The 14,524-nt window shown below is 43.2% G+C and overlaps 1 protein-coding gene across 1 annotated transcript in view; it reads left to right on the top strand.

Annotated features, from left to right (window-relative positions):
* The window catches only part of LOC129337362 (sodium channel protein type 5 subunit alpha-like), a 57,875-nt gene that overhangs the window by 30,396 nt on the left and 12,955 nt on the right, over nucleotides 1–14,524 (top strand). Inside the window, exons 14-20 of the mRNA XM_054990964.1 lie at nucleotides 222–422; nucleotides 2,378–2,734; nucleotides 3,923–4,369; nucleotides 7,757–7,888; nucleotides 10,637–10,814; nucleotides 12,302–12,456; nucleotides 13,974–14,147. Of these exons, the coding sequence (XP_054846939.1) occupies nucleotides 222–422; nucleotides 2,378–2,734; nucleotides 3,923–4,369; nucleotides 7,757–7,888; nucleotides 10,637–10,814; nucleotides 12,302–12,456; nucleotides 13,974–14,147 (1,644 nt within the window). The remainder of the gene's footprint in view (nucleotides 1–221; nucleotides 423–2,377; nucleotides 2,735–3,922; nucleotides 4,370–7,756; nucleotides 7,889–10,636; nucleotides 10,815–12,301; nucleotides 12,457–13,973; nucleotides 14,148–14,524) is intronic.

Genomic DNA, 14,524 nt, shown 5'->3' with positions numbered 1-14,524 from the left:
GCCAGTAAAAAGCCACAAAAAATGGGTGAAGGTAACATGGTAACTGTTAACTGAACTGCCAGTTGGGAATATAGTAAAACAATGCTATGACTTAACTCTGTTTGGATCCATACAACCCGTTTACTCAGCATGCTTGCCGAGTTGGCCATGTGAACCAGCCCTATCCAGGAGGAGGGAGAATTAGGTATATTTGGATTTGACGCGCCATTTCCATCTTACAGGTTTTTGCAGGGATTTTTACGGCAGAAATGGTCCTGAAAATCATTGCGATGGATCCTTATCATTACTTTCAGCAGCGATCTAATATCTTTGACAGTGTGATTGTTTTCTTGAGCCTTGTGGAGCTGCTCATACCCAAAGAAACGGCCAAAGGAAAAAGTCGGGGGAAAGGAAGCCTGACGGTTTTACGGTCCTTGAGGCTGGTAATTCTCTCGTCCTTTTCTCGTTACTTTTCATTGGAGACATAAAATAGGCTTTCTCCTATATGGACATGTTATGAGAAACATCATTATCAATTACAAGCATTTGGAAAGAATTACCTCATTAATCTTCAGAGGCACTACATGAGGAAGTTCAGTTTCAGAAGCAGGAACTAAAGCCCAAGAAATCGTAATTTCTTCAAGGCTTACAAGTGCATTCACGGCTTGGCAAAATTTTGTAACCAATTTTCTAATAGTGCAATTCTATGTAGAGATATTCTGGGTGTTCCAGTCTAAGCCCATTTAATTTAATTTAATTATTGCACTTATATTCTGCTCTCCTTGGAAGCAGATCACATCAGAGTATAAAAATAAGGAAGCAAAATAAACCAAACAATTCCATCTTATAAAACTTAAAAATATTGCACAGTCAATAACCAAAACCCATGGGGTGGGTGGTAAGCTATTAGATGTTATACAGACCCAGGGGGTAATCCTTCTTCCAGGCACAAGCCTGCTGGATGTGAGGGCCCCCAAAGACTGTTCTGGGGTGGGCTGCTGCTGCTCTCTCCCAAGGCGCCCTTGCATGGGGGGGGGGGGGGACTTGTGCCTGGAAGGATTTGCGTCTTCAGCAGCTCATTCAAAGTGCACACCCTGAGGTGCAGCTGTTTCTCCAAATCCTTCCCACTTTCTCCTTTCCCTTCCCCTTTGCTTTCTTCTGTCATTGTCCCATCCCTTCCCCACTCCCCACTCCAGTCCCCAAAAAGAAACGTATCATTTTTCCTCAGCTCCTTTCTAGTTTGTGAGGCGACAGGCCGGAGAAAGGGGGGAGGGAAATGCCTCAGGGCTCCACCCCCCATACACAAACACACATGTTCAGAGAGGGCAGCAGGCGGCGAGCAGTGGCAGAGAGGGGAAGGAGTCTCCTACATTTCCCAGGTAAACTTGCGCCGACCCACCTCATGAAAAATGTCTCATTTGGTCCGGCTCTCAGAGACAATCCTAATGTGTGAGTCAGTATAGCAGGACTCTGAAGAGGCGGCATAGAAATATTCTAAATAAATAAATAGACTGAGGAGGAAGAAAGCAGTCCTTCAGAACTGCAGCTGCCCTAAACATTTTATTTATTTATTTATTTATTTATTTACTTATTTACTTATATCATATTTGTATTCCGCCCTCCCCGCAAGCAGGCTCAGGGCGGATAACAACCTTAAAATAATTTTAAAACGTTCCATATTAAAACATTAAAACATCATATAAAAATAGCAGCACTCTGTATGGGTGATGTACACCCCTACATCAATCGCTATGAGTTAAGTGCAGTCTTACACCCGAATAAGTGTGTTTAGGATTGCAGCCTCAATGTTTATTGTTATTTATTTAAAATGTTTGTATGCCACCTTTCCCAAAAACAAAGGTTTTGCAAGATGATGAGCATTCAAAAGCATTAAAATTAGCTTTAAACACAACTAACCACAACACACAAAAACACACACAAAATCATTAAAAACTACAATTAAACAGTTACAATTAACAAACTACAGTTAAAAAACTACAATAAACTACAATTAAGGTTTGTTGCTTCCTGGCCTAGTTTAACATGCTGGTCTTAAGCTTTAAATAGTCCTCAAGGGTCTGGAGCCAGCATATGTATGTGTTTACATATATATGCTGGATCCAGACCCTTGAGGACCATTTAAAGCTTAAGATCAGCATGTTAAACTAGGCCAGGAAGCAACAAAGCTGACATAAGATCAGTGTGACACGCTCTACTTGCTTAGCCCCAGGTAGCGATTGGCCAACTACATCCTGTACAAGTTTTGTACACTCTTCAAGGGAAGCCCCATGGAGAGGCTGGCGCTGTAGTCAAATGTGAATGCAAGTTAGCATGCCTGATATGCACAACCTGATGTCTTTTGGCATCTAACTGTGTGACACTTTTTCTTCCCCAACAGCTGCGAGTCTTTAAGTTGGCAAAGTCCTGGCCAACCTTAAATACCCTTATCAAAATAATTTTAAACTCGGTGGATGCTTTGGGCAACCTCACCCTCGTTCTGGCCATTATCGTCTTTATTTTTGCGGTTGTTGGAATGCAGCTGTTTGGGAGCAGCTATCGGAAGAAGTATGGTAATGTAACAGACGACTCCCAGAAAGCACGATGGCACATGATGGATTTTTTCCATTCCTTCCTCATTATCTTCCGAATTCTCTGTGGAGAATGGATTGAAACAATGTGGGATTGCATGACGATCTCTTATCAGCCGCTGTGCCTGCTAGTCTTCTTGCTGGTCATGGTGATTGGAAATTTAGTGGTGAGTTTTTAGATTCCTTGTTGAGGGGATGGGAGAGGCTGTTAGCAAAATTACATTCTCCTGTCAATAAAATAGACAAATATCCTCATCATTATCTTCTGTGTCTGGCAATAGCTCTTAAGCAGAGGAAGATTTCTTCCCACCTTTGAAATCCTGGAGATGCCAGGGATTGAACCTGGAACCTTCTGCATGCCAAGCAGATGTTGTACCACAGAGCCATGGCCTCTCCCCAAAATGCTGGTGATTGAACAGGTCCTATGACTAGAGATGGGTATGAACCAGAAAAAAACTGAACCATGTGGTTCGTGGTTTGTCAAATTTCACAAACCATGAACCACGAACTTTCATGAACCTGCCCCTGGTTCGTGAACCGGTTCATTTGGTTTGCAAAAATGTCACATCCGGGTTAGAAAATCGTCACTTTCGGGTCAGCAGAAGGTCACTTCTGGGCCAGCAGAAGGTCTACAGGAAATCCATCCCCTGTTGCCTAGGAAACATTGATTGGCACCAGGCTGTTTGCAGTCACAAACCAAAAAATGAACCAAACGAACCATCCTAAAGTTCGTGGCGGTTTGTCAGAAATGGGATCTGATGAACTGTGGTTCACGAACCATGAACCAGCCTGGTTCATGCTTAATTTTGGTTCATATTTTGGTTCGTGCCCATCTCTACCTATGATACTGAGCCATACCCTCTCTTTAATACTGCTGTGTATTTAAGCTAAATAAAACTACTGTTGCTTCCACACTGAGGTCTTGCTCTGATTTTGGCATACCAACTGTGCCCTTCTGAAACATGAACACATTCCCATCTTGGTAATCCAAGTTTCAACTTGCTAGTGAGTATATTTGTACCACCAATTGCAAAGCCTGGATCATACTTTAGGCGAAAAGCTATCTGTGAATGCTGGAAATAATGTGGCATCTTAAATTTTGTTCTTTGCAATCAGTGGATGATTGTTAAAAAGATCAAGTTGGTTTTGGAAGCCCAGACACAAAGGAAAAGCACTGTCTTTTTTCCTGTATCTGTCAGTGGTCCTTTCAGGTCTGTTCGGTTTCCGTTTCTATTTTTTCACTGCACCCCAGGACATTGGACATCTGAAAGTCATTTAACATCTTAAATTATTGTTTTTTTAAACCTTTCCTTCAGAGCTGCTGGAAATGTTGTTAAACATTCTGTTGCTTCCAGGTTCTCAATTTATTCATTGCATTGCTGCTGAACTCCTTCAGTGCAGACAACCTCCAACTGCCAGAGGACGACAAAGAAATGAACAATCTTCAGATCGCTTTTGCTCGAATCCACAAAGGAATTAACATTGCAAAACACACCATGTTGGCTTTCTGTTTGAAAGCGCTCAGGTACCCACGGAAAGTGTCACAAAAAAAGATCAAATGTGATTTGGAGAAAAACCAGGCGGAGCATAGAAAAGATGGCAAAGTTGCCAACGAGATTCATGGGAGCCGAGAGAATGAGAAAAATGGGGAGAGGCGCACGGCTGATATTCTCGATGATTTCATTACCAATCCCAGGATGTTTGTCTGTGTTCCCATCGCCGAGGCGGAGTCGGATAGTGAAGATTCTGAAGATGCTGGAGATAAGCAAGGTGCCGTTGTGGACATAGACTATAATAAGCAGGTAAGAGACAAAGGTGAAGGACACATGTTCATATTCAGGACCATCCAAACTGAAACACAGTATGGAAGACTGTAAGAACAGCCATCCTGGTCCATCTATTCCAGCATGTTGTTTCACACCACAGCCAGCCAGGGCCAACAAACAGGGTGTAGAGGCCCAGATAGGGTTCCCAGGAGCCTGCTGGTAGCAGGCAATCTCCCAGAGGTTTGCCATGTTGCTCGTAGATCACTGGCGATCAGTGGGAGGTGACAAGCCCCCCAGAAATCACCCGCCACCAGCAGGCAAATTGACATCATTGCGCTTTGCTGGTGGCAGTTTTGGCGCCAAACAGGCCAGAATTAGTGTCAGTTCCTGCCAGGTAGATCCCTCAGCCCCTCTCCAGTGAATACACATTGGTTCCAGTAGAAAAGCTTTATTTAGGATTTTACAGTTCAGGTCTGCACTCCATCACGGAGCTTGGTAGAAGTGAGAAGGCAAGACAAGCAATCTATGTTATACTTGATTTTCCCTGTGCTCAAATAACTGTTAAGGTTTTGGTGCACAAGTCTACATGGGTCCTGTGAGAACCCTTTTTAGCTATGGCTAGATATTCAGTACACAATAATACATTCCCAGCGTCTGGGCAAAGTAGCAAAAGCTGGCATCTGGACGCTTCAAGGTCAGTGCTAGCTTAGAGGTGCATATTTCTATAAGATAACAGGAGAGGCCCATTCTGGGTCTCAAAAAGTAACACTTTGTAATAAGGAGAGAATACATCAGGTTAGTAATGAGCATTGTGGTTACAACATACAGACAATCATGGCATGACTGTACACAGACATGACATGACATTTAGCCCCATGCAAAATGCAGGATCACACCTATGGCCGACATGATGATGTCACTTCCCAGAAGTGATGCCATCATATAAACACTGAGAGCACATGCGCAAACCAAAAAGCGCAGGAGGTACAAGGTAAGTGCCAGGTCCCTCCCCTTGCCAAGAGGGTATAGGAACCTGGCAACCCTAGGTCGAGGGGGCTTTCCTCTGATTTTGTGCCCTTCTTCAAATCAAGAACCCCATGCTTCAGCCACTTACTCCAAATTATCCTATCTGCAGGGGAAGCCTTAGGAACCTTGAGATTTAGAATAATTTAGATAATGGCAGAAGGCTTTCCCTCTACTTGTGCCTCGATATACAGGGCTTGGGGTTTTATGTGGGTGCCAAATAACTACCGTAATTTAAAGTCATTGGTTGCAAAAAGAGCAGAGCAAGAATTCTGTAACAGCTGCCTAAAATGTACTTCTCTACGATGGTGAGTTGAGAGGGAGACACAATCTTGAAGTGACCCAATTTCAGTTTCATCATTTTGTGCTGGTTTCTAGGCCTCCACATGGAGCCATTTCCTGTTCAGTACAGCCATATCGCGGCCTCTCCTTTCCCCAGATACTCTTGGCATTTCCAAGCCTTGAACAGAACAGAATAGAAGCTTGTTTTATATTCTGATCTGTATTTGTGATATAGCAGAGCATTATCTCTCCTATTTTAGTACGAGGGATGTCTGATATGGGAGGGAAAGTGGAATGGGATAGCCCGGTCTCGTCAGATCCTGGAAGCTAAGCAGGGTCAGTACTTGGATGGGAGACCCCCAAGGAAGACTCTGCAGAGGAAGGCAATGGCAAACCACCTCTGCTTCTCACTTGCCTTGAAAGCCTCTTGCTGGGGTCACCAAGAAGTCCGAAGTGACTTGATGGCACATACACACACACAATGCCTGATATACTGCGGCTATTTTCATGTGTGATTATTTTATGACAATAATAATTCTAAAAACTACACAGAACACCTTCAGTAGAGAGAGAAGGAGAAAAATTATTATGATTAATGAATGAATTTTAAAAGGTAGGGGGACAAATTTGTATTCTCATGACAAACTTGGACAACATCATTTCTTGTGGCCCAACAAACCAATCTTGCGGTGCAGGGCAGGGCAGGGCGGGTGCTCTTTCACTTGAAGTCTTCAAGTAGATGGTGGACAGCCATCAAGTGGGGATGTTTTGATTTCCTACATTGAATCTGAGGTTGGACTCGATGGCTGGAAAGGTGCCTTCCAACTTGATCGTTCTGTTCTGTTCTACACATGTGCAGTCAACATTTAGCAGGAGAGAATCCCACAGCCAGATGCTTTGTTGTTGCAAATGCAAAAATTCCTAATGTTGAACACCTTGCTGTTGTTGAAATTCATTGATTGCTCTGAAACTACAGAAATTATAAAGCTAGCTGCCTTGGAGACATTTGCACTGTTCTTTAGTATCAATCAGTTACTCTTAAGGAGGAAAATTGAAAATAGTCCAGTAGCACCTTCAAGACTAACCAACTTTATTGTAGCATAAGCTTTCGAGAATCACAGTTCTCTTCGTCAGATGCGTGGAGGGAAGAGAAGAGAGCTGTGGTTCTCGAAAGCTTATGCTACAGTAAAGTTGGTTAGTCTTGAAGGTGCTACTGGACTATTTTCAATTTTGCTACTACTGACTAACACGGCTAACTCCTCTGGATCTTAAGGAGGAAACTCTCATTGATTACTGAACTATGTTATCAGAACAAGCAGCCTATTACTGCTTGTGATTATCTTCTCTGTTTGGGTCAACTTGTTTCTTGAATATAGTATAAAACTCTCTCTTGTTCCAAAAGGAGTATAGTTTGGTGTTGGGGATGGAGCGGAATTTCCAGGGCAGGTTCTGGGAATTCCAGTTCTCAGAGCAGAACCACAAGTGACACCTGACACAGGTTGGACACTAGTCAGCTTCCCTCAAGTTTTGATGGGAAATGTAGGCATCCTGGTCTTGCAGCTTGGCTCTCCGACTGCCGTCCAATGGACTTTTCAACTGTCACTTGTCCAACATTCCGCCAAGCTGCCTACATTTCCCATCAAAACTTGAGGGAAGCTGACAAGCGTCCAATCTGTGCCTTTTGTCACTTGTGGTTCTGCTCTCAGAAAGGAATGCGATAATGCGCATGTATGTGGCACCGTCATTTTGCGCACACTAACATTACACTCCAAGAGAGAACTGCTAGAAAACAGGTGAGTTTTTCCAAAATGTTTGCCAAGAGAGGTGATAAGTATCTAGCTAGTTCTAGATTGAGGAAGTTTGCACTACACTGTTCACAAGTTGTTGAGACCTGATGCTTTGCCTCAAGTTGTGAGGATGATAGAATAACTACTGTTAACACAGAGGCTAGAGTCAGCGCTCCACCTATTAATATGTTTTGACAGAGATGGAAAAGACAGCCTCTCTCCAGCCCTCCTAGTTCTGTGTACCAAAAGTGGGGGCAAAGGTTTATTAAATCAAAACAAATCCTAGTGACATGGCCTTGAATCTAAGCCCAGTGTGACATCTTTTGGACAGGAAACCCAGTTGCGAATGAGAGGAGACCGGAGCAAGAACTCTGACGCCTGGAGCTGGACATCTGAACTCTCATCTCCTGGGGAACTAAGCATTCAGTGGAAAGCGGAGTGTTCCTCACTAGAGCAAAAAGAGGTAAAAGCCATTTGGGAATGTATTATTTACTTCATTTACACCCTGCCTTTTCCCCCCATAGAGGTCCCAACACAGTTTACATCACTCTTCTATCTGCCATTTTATCCTCACAACAGCCCTGCAAGGTAGGTTAGGCTGAGAGGGAGTGAGTGGCCCAAGGTCACCCCGCAATCTTCCATGGCAGAGTGGGGATTTGAACTCGGGTCTTCCAGATACTGGCCCAACTCTCTAACCACTACACTGCGCTTTTGTAACTTCTCCTTGTATGGGTTCTGTGGGGCGTAGGGAGCAAACTTTCACACAAATTTAAGTTAAGAAAAAATCTTTTACAAACCTTTTAATATTTAATACAATACAACTGTTTTTTTTTTAATTAAACTCATCAGTGCAACCATACAGAAACTTTAAACCAACAATGTCTTTGAAAGGTAAACAGTTCAATTTAGTGGAATCAGATTAATGATAGAGTCCTTTCCCACTATCTTTCCAATTCGAAGCAACTGTAGCCCAGGCTTCTGTTCTCTTCTTGGGGAATTACAGCCCCAAGAACAAAAATAATACAATCCCAGTAACACCAACTAAACACGATACACAAACACCACTTTAAGTCATATTGTTCACACAGAACATTTGATTACTTTATTCAAGGTGACAAGAGCATATTAATTATTATTCAGCTCCCCAGCAACCAGCTTCTTCCTCAGCTGCCTGGCTCTAGCTACTGACTCTGCCCTGCTGGCTGAACCAGTTACTCATAGCGGTTACACTGGCTCTCAAACTGAAAAGGAGAATGCAGCCAGTGATCGTAGAGATTGTCAGTTCTAGGGAGGGCAGTCCATGGCAGATAGATCCCCAAACCCCTCACAGCAAGCACTCCAGTCAGGGCTCATTTCGTAGAAAAAGAGCTGGAGGAACTCATTAGCATAACTCATTAGCATATGACATGCCCCTTGCCGTCACTGGAAGTGGTTCATTAGCATAACTGATTTGCATATGCTGCACCCCCTGACATCACCTATTCTGGCTGTTTTGGACCCAATCCTGGCCATTCAGGGCCAAAATTGGGCCCAAAATGGCAAAAAGGGGATGAAAATGGCCAAAAAGGGACCCAAAATGGTCAGGATCAGGTCGCTGCTGAGTAGAAGAGTGATCCACCACCCGTCAGAGGCCCGATCTGGGCCCCAATCCAGGCTGAAACATGCCCCAAATGGCTGAGCAGATGAGACTAGTGTTTTAAGTTCAAAGAACAATCTTTTATCGAAGAGGAAAAACACACACACACACAGGAGTAAATAATAAAATGGTTACACAGAAAGAGAGAGTCCTAGGAAGCTACGCAGAAGTTGAAATAGAGTGAGGGAGGGGAAATATATCTACCTATCCTGGAGAGTAGTCCACGGAGGAAGAGAGTAACTTCAAACGTCCAACATCCTCGGCCAGAGAGGCTTAGGATAACCTCAAGGGGGCAGCACTTTGGATCCAATAAGCGTGCTCAGAGAGAGAGGCTTAGGGAAATGACCCTAAGGGAACAGCACTTGGGTTCTGGAAGCATGCACAGTTTGAATGGGGCAAGGGTCCCTATTCTTACAGGGCAAAACGTACCCTGAGGCGGGAGATCCCTCCCAGCCATTGGAGCAAAGACCTCAATGATCAGTTCCTGGGAGTAACAAAGGCTTGATAACTTCTTGATTGGCGCTGCCGGGTGGGACAAAAGAGTAAGGTTTGCTCTCCTGTAGAATCATAAAGGAATGTTTGCAAATTAATAATAACAACAACATTCGATTTATATACCGCCCTTCAGGACAACTTAATGTCCACTCAGAGTGGTTTACAAAATATGCCATTATTATCCCCACAACAAAGCACCCTGTGAGGTGGGTAGAGCTGAGAGAGCTCCAGAGAACTGTGACTGACCCAAGGTCACCCAGCTGGCTTCAAGTGGTGGAGTGGGGAATCAAACCCGGCTCTCCAGATTAGAGTCCTGCCGCTCTTAAGCACTACACCAAACTGGCTCTCCATGTCCCCAGGGCTGAGTTGATGAATTTATCTGGGGAATGTACCTTTTCCCAGGAAGGAATTACAAGGGGAAGAAGGGGAAAGGAATGTGCTAAGTGGGATGACACTGCGAGACCTTTGTTGCTCTGACTCCACCTGGAGCAGAGAGGACTGTAAACTAATCACCACTGGTCACTCTGCATTTACATTCAGCATTCCATTCATCCCTAGATCTCCCGGGTGGGATTCAGCAACTGCTAGTTGGAATTCCCTTGTTTGCAATCCAAACTGCATTTAATCCAGGGGCCTTGTGATTCTTATATCACAGGTATTAAACATGGTGGAGGCTGGGCCGACTGCTTACACTGTAATCATATTTCATAAAATCTAAACACATCATCCGGATCATATAGGAAAAAAACCAATCATGAATAAACTACTATCATTTAAATCATATTGTCATCAATTAGAACATATATCCATATAGAACATGTTTAGATAGGTTCTTAATTTTTCACTTCTACTTAAATATCTTTCTGTCTGTCTTCATATCTAATAATTGTTCTTAATTATTCTTAATTTTCAACTATGTAATAAAAAATATCCCCTCCCTTTTTTTGAAATTCTGAAATTGGTCTATTGTGTATATAAGATGTATCTTTTTATCTGTACTTAACTCGGCTGGCCTTGCGACCATACTAAATGATTGATTGATATAAGATGTACCTGCGCATCTTTTCTGTTGACTGCCAGGCGCAGTTGTGCTTGGCTGAAAGGAAAACTCCGCACTGTCATTTTGTTTTCCAGAAGTCTGATAGTACCAGTTGTTCAGAGGGCAGCACTGTGGACTTAATAGATCCTGAGGAACTGATGAAGAATAATCGTGAACTAACTGAAAACTTAAAGGAGCCACATGATTGTTTCCCAGAAAGTAAGCATCCCCTTTAGACACTTGATTCTCACTCGGAACAAACACCATGAGATTCGTAACAGGTGCTACTGGAAATCAGGTTGATGTGAGCTGGCCAGTCAACTTACAGGGAACATTCCCATTGGGCCATTCCCATTGGGCCACTACCCTGGGCTGCTGGTGGCCAGAAGAAGCACAGTCAAACCCCAGCAACTGCCAGTCCGTCATAGAGATGGGCACAAACGGGGAAAAAACCGAACCATGCAGTTCGTGGTTCATCACATTTCACAAACCATGAACCACAAACTTTCATGAACCTGCCCCTGGTTCACGAACCGGTTAGTTTGGTTCGTGAAAACATCACATCCAGGTCAGAAAACCATCACTTCCAGGTCAGCAGAAGGTCACTTCCGGGCCAGAAGAAGGTCACTTCTGGGTCAGCAGAAGGTCTGCAGGAAGTCCATCCCCTGTTGCCTAGGAAACTGATTGATTGACACCAGACTCTCTGCAGTCACGAACCAAAAAATGAACCAAACGAAGCAGCCTAGAGTTCGTGGGATCTGACAAACCGCAGTTCGTGAACTGGCTTGGTTCGTGCTTAATTTTGGTTCATATTTTGGTTCGTGCCCACAAACCATTTTGAAGGAGAGTACGGTCACGTGTAAAATGCGAGTTCAATTGGGTTCCCCCCCCTCATTAAACACATGTTTAGCACACATTCAATCAGGCTTATTACTCTTACCTATACTGTTAACTTGCACATGAGCTGTACCAGCCTTGTAACATACATGATTATTTGACTTTAACAACAACAATAACATTGGATTCATATACTGCCCTTCAGGACAACTTACCACCCACTCAGAGCAGTTTACAAAGTGTGTTATTGTTATCCTCATGACAATCCCCTTGTGAGGTGGGTGGGGCTGAGAGAGCTCCAAGAAGCTGTGGCTGAATCAAGATCACCCAGCTGGCTTCAAGCAAAGAAGTGGGGAATCAAACCCGGCTCTCCAGATTAGAGTCAAGCCACTCTTAACCACTACACCAAACTGGCTCTCTTTACTTGTTCACAAAAGCTTACACTGGAATACAATTTCATTAGTATTTACGGCTGATTCCGCACACGTTGGATAATGCACTTTCAATGCACTTTAGCTATCGTTTGGAAGTGGAGTTTTTGTTTCACACTCGAAAAATTCAATTCCAAATGATCTCCAAAGAGGATTGGAAGTGCCTTATCCAACGTGTGTGGAATCAGCTTAAGTTATCAAGGTTCTCCCCACCACTGCACCTTGTTAATTTGTTTTATTATTTGTATATTGATTTTAGTTTTTGTTTTTATCGATTTTAACTGTTCACCGCCCAGAGCCCCTGGGGATGGGCGGTATATAAATTGAATAAATAAATAAATAAATAAATAAAATCATTGGACTCCTCTTAATTGTTTGCTGCAACAGACTAACACAGCAACCCTTTTGAGATTATCATTCATTTTATCTCTCTTTCAGGATTTACACGTCATTTTCCTTGGTCTTCGGTAAACCCCACAAAGTTCCCAGGCAAAATGTGGTGGAATCTAAGAAAGACATGCTACCAAATTGTCGAACACAACTGGTTTGAAAGCTTCATTGTGTTCATGATTCTGCTGAGCAGCGGAGCTTTGGTAGGTTTTTAAAGGCCTCTTATCTCAAGAGTGAAATTCTGGGGCTTAAGCAGCCTTCATGACAGAGGATGGAAGAAAGGGTATTTTCTAAACTGTTGTCACATTGCAATACGAGGAACGTGGGGAGAAACAGAAGTCTACGTGCACATTTCTGCAGGGTAAAAATCTGATCCAGGAGCTGGTGTTTCAAAGGAGAAATGGAGGGCTCTGCTTTTCTCTTCCAATGGGGACCCAAAGCATCATACAAAATTGTTCTCTGCCATTTTATCCTCACAACAACCTTGTGATGTAGGTTAGGTGGAGAGAATGGGCCTGGCCTAAGGTTAGCCAGTGAAGTTCCGTGGTGGAGTGGAGATTCCAGAAGCTTCCAGGTCCTGGTGCTCGTCTCTAACCACTGCACCATGCTGGCTTCTCCAAAAATCCTCATGGGAACCTGTGTAGTATTTAATGATATTTGACTGGGGTTCCTGGATCATGTCTTCACCCTAGGAGTCATGCATACTAGCACCTAGAACTTAGAAAGCTGCAAAAATTCTCATCATTAACTAGAACTGAGACAAAACAGGAAAGAGAACACAAATTTGGCCAACAATTTCTTCCACATGCCTGTGAAGCACTCTCTTTGCTTCATCAATTACTGGTGGTGAAACTGTGCTAGAAATATTTGCAGTCATTCCTCCCCCATCCCAACCTATACAGAACGAGGACAATTCACTGTGGAACAGCATTATGATGTAGCAAATCAGATGGTTAAGTAATGATATCATGAAGTCAGTTCAGCTTGACGCTGGGACTTCTTCCATGGACTCTGATTTGACTTTCTTAGGGCCAAGTTACAAGTGACGAATGCGCCGATGTTTTTTCCCCCCAGTGAAATCAAACCAGGGCTTTTTTGAAGATCAGAATGCTTTCTTTGGTGTGAGACCAGACCCTGGCCCTGCCTTTCACTCTCCCCTTTATACCCCTGCATCCTGATTGGTTGAATGGCAACCAATTGATTCTTTTTTTTAAAGAAAATTTTTAAACAATGTGCATAAGAAAAAAATCTTGCAACTTTAAGCCTATGAGCTGCAATATGGCTAAGAGAAATTTTAAGAATGGACTGAAAAGTGTGTTGTGTGCACGCTAACCTCGGCAATAGGAGGTAAACCCTTTTTTAAAAGTTTAAAACAAGAATATTGCAACCTTGCAAGGTTGGTGCATTAAAAGAAATCCTTGCACGTTTCCTCAGTCTATCAACTGAGGAAACTGACCCATCCTGAGCCAATTTATTGAGGAAACTGACTCATCCTTAGCTGAACAACTGATGAAACTAACGAATCCTCAGCCTATCCACTGACGAAACACAAAGCCCACAGCAGAAATGGGGCATTTTTGTACTGCAGAAAAAATAACGACTTGACTCCCTCAAGTGCAGAATTACAGAGGCCAAAAATGGATTCTTGTGGATTAAATACCCAGAAAACCCGGTGTAAGTGTGCATGCATAAAACACCATACTTATGTCTTTCATTGCAGGCATTTGAAGACATACACTTGAGTAAGAGAGGCAATATTAAAACTATGCTAGAATATGCAGATAAGATATTCACATACATCTTTATCCTCGAGATGCTGTTGAAATGGGTGGCTTACGGATTCTACAAATACTTCACAAATGCTTGGTGCTGGCTCGATTTCCTAATTGTAGACGTGAGTATCGCATCTGTACAGTTTTGTCATCTGGACTTCTTATCAGCTGCCAAGAGATGCATCCCTGGGCCTTTGCGCAGTTTCCTTGCCTCAGAGGAATTAGGAGCTGTACCTTAGAAAATGTTGGTAGTGAGTGACTGTAGAAGAAAAGAAGATCCTACAGCGGGCAGAAAGCTCTAGCTAGACAGGACTGTAGAGGGAGTGCCTTCTTTCTAATAAGAGGTTTTCCTCCATATCTGTCTGCAGAATGCTACTCTTAGAACGCTTCTAGAACTCTCTCAACTAGCAAGGCAGCTAGATTTATTTTCTTCTCTTTCCTATGCAGATTGTTAGTTCTGTTAATAAAGCTTTTGTTACTCTTAGTTCAGTGTCCTGAC

This window comes from Eublepharis macularius, chromosome 11, assembly GCF_028583425.1.
Source record: "Eublepharis macularius isolate TG4126 chromosome 11, MPM_Emac_v1.0, whole genome shotgun sequence".
NCBI lineage: Eukaryota > Metazoa > Chordata > Lepidosauria > Squamata > Eublepharidae > Eublepharis > Eublepharis macularius.
The sequence above is the reverse complement of the archived record's forward strand: the minus strand, read 5'-3'. Positions and strand labels throughout refer to the sequence as shown.